The sequence below is a fragment of the Eschrichtius robustus genome, chromosome 14 (genome assembly GCF_028021215.1).
Source record: "Eschrichtius robustus isolate mEscRob2 chromosome 14, mEscRob2.pri, whole genome shotgun sequence".
In the NCBI taxonomy this organism is placed as follows: Eukaryota; Metazoa; Chordata; class Mammalia; order Artiodactyla; family Eschrichtiidae; genus Eschrichtius; species Eschrichtius robustus.
Genome location: NC_090837.1, coordinates 83,764,740 through 83,772,652, shown reverse-complemented (window position 1 = coordinate 83,772,652; position 7,913 = coordinate 83,764,740). Strand labels below are relative to the sequence as shown.

Genomic DNA, 7,913 nt, shown 5'->3' with positions numbered 1-7,913 from the left:
AAATAAATATACAAAAAAAAAACCTACATGAGACACTTTGCATTTTTAAACTTGATTGCATTTATGAAAAATTGTGTTCAAAAACATTTATTTATTTATTTAAAGGTTTGCATTTTTTTTTAAAATTTATTTATGGCTGTGTTGGGTCTTCATTTCTGTGCGAGGGCTTTCTCTAGTTGTGGCAAGCGGGGGCCACTCTTCATCGCGGTGCGCTGGCCTCTCAGTATCACGGCCTCTCTTGTTGCGGAGCACAGGCTCCAGATGCGCAGGCTCAGTAATTGTGGCTCACGGGCCCAGTTGCTCTGCGGCATGTGGGATCTTCCCAGACCAGGGCTCGAACCCGTGTCCCCTGCATTGGCAGGCAGACTTTCAACCACTGCGCCACCAGGGAAGCCCCAAAAACAAACTTATTGATGCTCAGAATTTTAAACTATATACTTTAAAACTATAGTTGTTCTCTGTATAAAAACTGGAAAATACAGGTAAGCAAAGACAATCCCACCAATTAGAAACATTGCTAATCAAATTGTTTTTGTGTGTAAAGTACTTTATGTAACATTAACGGCTGGGGACGTTCAATTTCCATACTTTTTGAAAAGTGAATCTGGAGTGAACAAAATTCAATCGCAACTTACTTTAGAAGCCAATATGCATTGCCAATACTATGAAAAGTGCATTGTAGGAAGTACCTTAATAACAAATACTGCGCCCTGTGTAGGGACTGGTATGATTTTGAGAATGCCAGATTTGGAGAATGATGATCCTTTTCAAAAAGCTGGCACTTTACAGGAATTTGAGTATTGCCAACCCTGTAAAGTATTATAAGCCCTATGATATCATCATCCCTGTTTTACAGATAAAGAAATAGAAAAAGCATACACGAGATAAATAACACACTTTAAGTCACACCACTTGGAGTGGACTCAGACTTTAGTAAAGCCAAACTTTGTGTCTGCTAAAGTATTAATGCTGTCAAACAGAAAAAAAAAAAAATTACGTTTATACAAACATTATTTCTGGGTATATTTTTCTTTACTAACAGTTTATCAATATGAGAAATATGTAATTCAAGGGCAAGTATTGAAAACTTATTTTGGTTGGGCCTGGATAAAATTCACAATGTTAAGCTAGAAAAACAGGTTGAAATACATGAAAGTAATGTGTAAATCCTGAGTTTTTGGCAACAGTTGGTAGTTGAAAGCAACAGCATACAAATACCAGGGGAACATTTAAACAACAGAAAACAACTTAAAATTTATTGGCCCTTAAAAAATAAAAAAAATCGGATCTCATCCTGACACTGAACTTGTGCAGATCTATGTGTCAATATAGCAGTTATCTGAGCTATGGATACATAATTGAATTTCTTGAGTTTGACACGAGTTGAAAAAAATTGTGATTACTGAGACCACCTCATTGTTGCTTCATGTGCAAGTTAGATTTGGAGATTAAGGAAAAACAAAAGGTCTAAATGCCCCTTTTCAGTATTCTTTAAAGACTTTCTTTCCTAAGGCTATACCTCTATTTACCTGTTCACCTCTGGATGAACAACACTTTAATGTTTTACATTCAAATGATCCCATGTATTTAGGTTTGATTTTTCTTTTATTAGAAAACATGTAACTTATAATTTTTAAAGTTACTTTCCAGAAAATACCTTCTCCAGAATCAAGTATTAGCTTTGGATTTAGTGAGCCTTTACTATCCTAATCTCTTCCTCACATTGTCATTGGTATGGATAGGTTACCTTTCCTAAATTCCACTGATGTACATAACAAAATCCTATGCTAATATTACAAAGCAATTGGTGTGAGAGATTCAAGTAAAATAAAAGCATGGCTGATGGAAAAGACGAAAAAAATGCACCATTCTTATTTTTTCAATGTTTTAAAATTATAAATACATGCTTGGTTTAAAAATTCAAATATACAGAAAATATAAAGTGAAAGGCAGAAAGTCCCTTTACCCTACCTACCTTCTAGCCCCATTCTCTCATATTGGAGAGTGAAGATATACAAGATTTCCATCATCACAGAAAATCCATTGGTTACTGCTCTACAGAAACCATAATTAAGCACTAGCATATAAAAGGCTCATTATTATGAGTTATGAGTTCTTTATATATTTGATACAAACCCCTTATCAGATGTGATTTTCAAAATTTTTCTCTCGTTCTGTGGGCTTTTTACTTTCTTGATGGTGTCCTTTAAAGCACAAAAGTTCATTTTGATTAAGTCCAATTTATTTTTTTTTCCCTTGTTTGTACTTTTGGTGCTGTATCTAAGAAGCTGTTGGTTAGCCCAAGGTCACAAAGATTTACTTCTCTGTTTTCCTGTAAGAGTTTTATAGTTTTAGCTCTTATTTAGGTGTATGATCCATTTTGAGTTAAAGTTTGTGTATGGCATAAGGAAGGGATAGCCTTTCTTATACCGTAAGTGGCTATCTAGGGATAGCCACTGGATAGCACGTGGCTATCCAGTTGTCCTTGGATCATTTGTTGAAAAGACTACTCTTCCTCATTGAATGGTATTGGCACCCTTACCAAATATCAATTGATCATAAAATGTATGGGTTTATTTCTGGACTGTTACATTTTATATTCCTTTGTAATGTCTATCCTGTTTTGATTACTATAGCTTTGTAATAATTTTAAAATTGGTTAAGTGTGAATCTTCCCACTTTGTTCTCTTCCAAGATTGTTTTGGGTATTGTGGGTTTTTTTGCCTTTCTATGTGAATTTTATCAGCTTATCAATTTCTGCAAAAAAGCCAGCTGGAATTTTGATGGGAATTGCATTGAATCTGTAGACCAATTTGGGGAGCATTGCCATCTAAACAGTGTTAAGCCTTCCAATCCATCAACAAAGATGTCTTTCCATTTATTTACATCTTCTTTAATTTCTTTCAACAATGTTCTGTAGTTTTGTTTTATTCATCTAATGCTATTATAAACAGGAGTAAAAAAAAAAAAACCCTCAATTTTAGAAAGTCCATTGCTAGTATAGAAATAAAACTGATTTTTGTATGGTGATCTTTGTATCTATCCTGCAACCTGTTGAACTCATTAGTTTTGAAATGAATTCCTTACAATTTTCTATATACAACAAGATCATGTCATCTCTGAATACATATAGTCTTACTTCTTTTCCAATATGGTTGCCCTTTCTTTTTCTTGCCTAATTGCCCTGGCTAGTGCCTCAAGTACAGTGTTGAATAGAAGTGGTGAGAGTGAAAATCCTTGTCTTATTTCTGATCTTAGGGGGAAAGCAGTCAGTATTCAGTCTGTCGCCATTAAGTATGATGTTTAAGTAGGTGTGGTTTTTTGGTAGATGCCCTTTATCATCCTGAGGACGTTCCCCTTTTATTTCTAGTTTCTTGAGTATTTTTATCATGAAAGGGTGCTGAATTTTATCAAATGCTTTTTCTGTATACATTAAGACAAGACAATGTGGTAATTTTGATCTTTAGGAACATGATCCTCATTCATGATTCTGTGTTTGTAAATTTGCCTATTTACTTATTTAAAATTTATTTATAACCCTAAAGTCAATACTTGCAGCACTTTTATGACCATTCATGGACATGTGCAGACTGGTGAAAAAAACTGAGTTCCTTGAGGTGCATGTTCTCAGCTGAGGTCAAACAAGGCAATGCTTTGCCTTCTTGTTTCAGCTCTCTTGCAGAGATGGCCAAAGGATGGAGAAGGCATGCGGAAAGGCAGTATAGTGCAAGAAGCTCTGGCTCTGGGGCCAGTTGGATGGGTCTGAATCCCAAGTCTGGCCCATTAATTGGGTGGCCTCAGGCAAGTCACTTAATACTTCTGAACCTCATTTTGTCTCTTATAAAATAAACAGACTCTACCAGGATAAACTGTTTTTAGGATTTAAGGTTACAGTCTATTTGAGACATGTATATGTGTAAAACACACACATTTCCCCTAGGAGCAATGGCTCTGTATTCGCTAATTCAGTATTCATAGTGACATTATAGAATATAACTATTGTGGATAACAAGATAATTTACACGTTATGTTTAATTTTGGATGTTAAACCAACCTTGCATTCCTGGGATAAATTTCACTTGGTCGTGGTGTATGACACTTCTCATATTTTGCTAGTATTTTGTTGATGATTTTTTGTGTCTATAGTCATAATAGATATTGCTCTGTAGTTTTCTTGCAATGTCCTTGGTTTTGTATTAGGGTAATACTGGCCTCAAAAGATTGACTTGGGAAGTGTTCTCCTATTTTTGGAAAAAGTTTGCAAAGGATTGGTGCTACTTCTTTAAAAAGTGTCTGGTAGAATACAGCAGTGAAGACATCTGGGCCTGGGATTTTCTTTGTGGGATGTTTTAAAACTACTAATTCAACCTTTTTATTGCCAGCTGCTTTTTAAACTTGCTTTTAGGTAGAACCAAAGGTGACTGTCTCCTAAGGCCAGTAAAATGAGAAAATACACCTTATTAAGGAAGGACATGTCCAATATTTGTAAGATTCAGGTAAAGAGCTACCAAGGTCATCCAGTAGCAAAATTATCCTGCTGTCTAGGGCTTTAACATAGACAAACATCTTGTCACTTCTCACGTGCTTTCATGACCTTAAGAAATTTCAGCCTGTTATACATAAGATTTATATACAAACCTCTTAACTGGCATTTGCAGCAAAGTCCTATAATCACAAACTAAAGTTCATACATTTCTAGATTATATACAGATATCCATACTTATATATCTTTAAATCTATCTACAAAAATACTACCTGTCTCAGAACCTGTCAGGAAGGCAGTGTGTAGTGGAATAAACACTGGACTAGAAGCCTGGAGGTCTCAGCTCTAACTTAAACAAGATGCCTCAATCTGTTTCTCCCACTGATAAAATTAGGTTAAGCCTGATGATCACCAAGGTACATTTTCTGGCTCTAAAAATACAATGACTTATTCTACAGTAATGCCATTCCCACTGTTCTTACTTCAGAGTGGTCAAAATGAAAACATTTTTGTTATATACACATAAACATATACACATCCGTACTTCATACTTACAGAACAAATCAACCAATTCACAGAATCTTAAAAGAGGAAGTCCGTAGTTAAATAATATAATTCCAACATCTCAAAGTCCTGAGTTTGCCATGAAACAGCTGTTACTAATTTTTTCTTTCCACATGTATATATATTTGCTTCTCCCCAATACCTCACTTTATGTTAAGTACTGTTGGATGAGACATCTATTAATTATGATAACTTTCAAAAACAAAAAGGTCACTTTTCAGAAATTCTGAGCCCATCAGAGAAATTGAATGGTATTTCATCAGTTGTCTCTACTGGCACATTGCTTCTGCCAAACTGACATGAACAATGGTGGGTATGATGACTTGAAATAAATGCATCTGCAGTCCGGCTGCAACGACAACTATCCGACGGCATCACATTACTTGAGTTACTAAGATGTGAATGGTAAACACCACAGAATGAGTCTTGAGATGAACGATAATGGCCAGCTCCCACGGACACGGCTGTTGAGCTCTGGTAAGGGCTGTTACACATAACACAAGTTTGGAAGCAAGTCTTCCGTCCGGAGCCTCGGTGAATGTCTAGTTTAGCAATGAGAGGTTTTCCGACATTCACTTCCTGCTTTTCCTCTACGGTATCTTCCAATCCTGAGTACTGATATGATAAACACACTGTGAAGACTAGATGTTCCTGAAAAGGAAAAGAAAATGTTTGTCATCTTCATCAACCCTGAAAGTATATCAATCTTAGACTATCATTCACACACAAACACACAGACAAAACCAAACAACAACAAAAACCCAGTCTCACTCCTGTTTCCCAGGTTCCAGACCCTCAAGGTATCCTTTACACCTTCCCTATACTAAGAAAGGCCGGCTAGAATTAGCTTCCTTTTCCCTCATTCAATATTTTGAATTAGTATAGTCAAAATCGTAGAGATCTGGTATTGTATTCTTGATGAACAGGGAAAAGGTATTTTCCAAGCAGTGGGGCTTGGGAAACTATCTTTCCCTATTACTGGAGATGGGGAATGATCTTTTAATGAAACAATAACTGGCTTTACATCTAGGTCAAAATTTTGTTTAGCTGTTTTGTTTAGCGGAATAATCACAATCATAGGTGGAGAAGTATAATTGAATCAGATAACGGACAGAAGTTCAAAGATACAAGGAGAGTGTAAGTAGATTAGCCATGAACGGGGCGACAGCAGGTTTATGACTGTCCTCGCATGACTGTCAATAGTGCTCACTTCATTCCCCAAGTTTTGGCTATAAATAAAAACTCACTTTGGCAAGAATTTGGTTCTATTAGAAAGCTCAACCCTATAGACCATGTACCATGTTGTTTCTGATTTAAGGTCAATGAGAAATGAAAAAAGATCAAAATAAATTCCAATTCTAATTTGTTACGTTTTGTAGAAAGTCAGAAATAGGAAATGCTTAACTGAAAATGCTAAGATATTTATAAGTAGACTATGCTTTTTGTCTCTAACTTTTTAACACCATGGAGGGTAATTACTTGCATTCTCACACACAAATCCTCAGGCCATTATCAGGGACAGAATACAACATGCAAAAGGTCACTGAGACGTGCTGCACAGCCAGCCGTTCGCTCTACTTCAACTTAATACGCAAAGCAGCAGCACATCTATGGACCAATTCAAGGTTCACAGGCAAAAATGCATTTTCACTTTCATAAAGTTTTCCCTTAGTAGTTATAGACAGGAAAAGTAATAACCTTTAATTTTTGCAGTGAGCTGAGTCTAGTATAGAGGCAATGCTTGGGAAGATCCTTTGATACTAAATAGCTGCCAGTTTCTTCGGGCGTCCCTTTATTTGCATCTTTTGGATCAATATCTAGGTCCTGTGAAAATCAGCAAACGTTATTAATGAAATCAATGGAAGTCACAACATCATCTGACCATAAAACATCTTAACAGGTACTGCTCTCCGATGAACTGTCGTCAGAGTAGGTAATCCCTTACCCAGGGCTAGAGATACAATGAAAATAACATTCTAGAGTAAATTCTAAATTCCTCACCCATACACTTAAGAAGTTAGCTCTGAAAGGACAGTTACTTTCAAACTATTCCTACAAACACTTCTAAGTGTCCTCAAGTTTCCTTTTAAGTTCGAGCCCCATTAGTGTTTGATTCCTGGATTCTCTCCTTCCTTATTCATCACTTTTGGGAAGGTGCAGGGGGATTTATGTGATTTGTATGTTTAACAGGAATAAGTAAACATGCCAAAGGCAGCTTTTCCCTTTTTTCTTTTAGAGGCAACGGCTGTCGAGAGCAGGAGACCTACTCTGTGACTCTATAGAGAGCAGCCCTCAGGCTCCGCCTGCCCAGTGCCTGGGGGCCAATCCTGGTCCAGAGCTGCCGGGACTGGTGCACAGACCTGTCTAATTCCGGGGGTCACACTGAGCAAATGTCCTCCATCAAGGCTTTATCAGAAGCAAAGGAGATGTTTTGGATTGTTTGCCTTACTCCGTGCTTACGTCTCAATTTACTACAACTATGTAGGAAAGAGGGATATTGTTTAGTGGCTTCCTTAGGCCAATATGAAATAAATGTTTTGGAAAGAACTAGGTTTCCATTCTTCCAATATACTACTATAGCTTTACAAATACGACTTACACTGTTGTAGTAACTTTTTTGGAAACGTTTTTGGAAACGTTTTTAAAAGGAAGTTATTCTGGACATATGTATAGCACGTTTTATTCCTTCATATTTGATATCCTATTTAGGGTAAGGGAAATTAAAGCCTTCTTTCCTGGGTGAACTTCAGACATTTCCAAACAACATATTTAAGGTATTTTGGCAATCAGTTTTTAAATATTATGACTATCATTACTGAAACACAAATATTTTTATAAGTGTAATAAATATGTCTACATTTCCTTT

The 7,913-nt window shown here is 36.3% G+C and overlaps 1 protein-coding gene across 2 annotated transcripts in view; it reads right to left on the bottom strand.

The window, feature by feature from the left end:
• Nucleotides 1–1,077: 1,077 nt before the first annotated feature.
• MALT1 (MALT1 paracaspase) overlaps nucleotides 1,078–7,913 on the bottom strand; it is a 60,066-nt gene continuing 53,230 nt past the window's right edge. For both annotated transcript variants that reach the window (XM_068563312.1, XM_068563313.1), the window contains 2 exons: nucleotides 6,746–6,871; nucleotides 1,078–5,698 (listed from right to left, as the gene is read on the bottom strand). In XM_068563312.1, coding sequence (XP_068419413.1) covers nucleotides 5,258–5,698; nucleotides 6,746–6,871 — 567 coding nt within the window. In that variant the 3' untranslated portion in view covers nucleotides 1,078–5,257. The remainder of the gene's footprint in view (nucleotides 5,699–6,745; nucleotides 6,872–7,913) is intronic.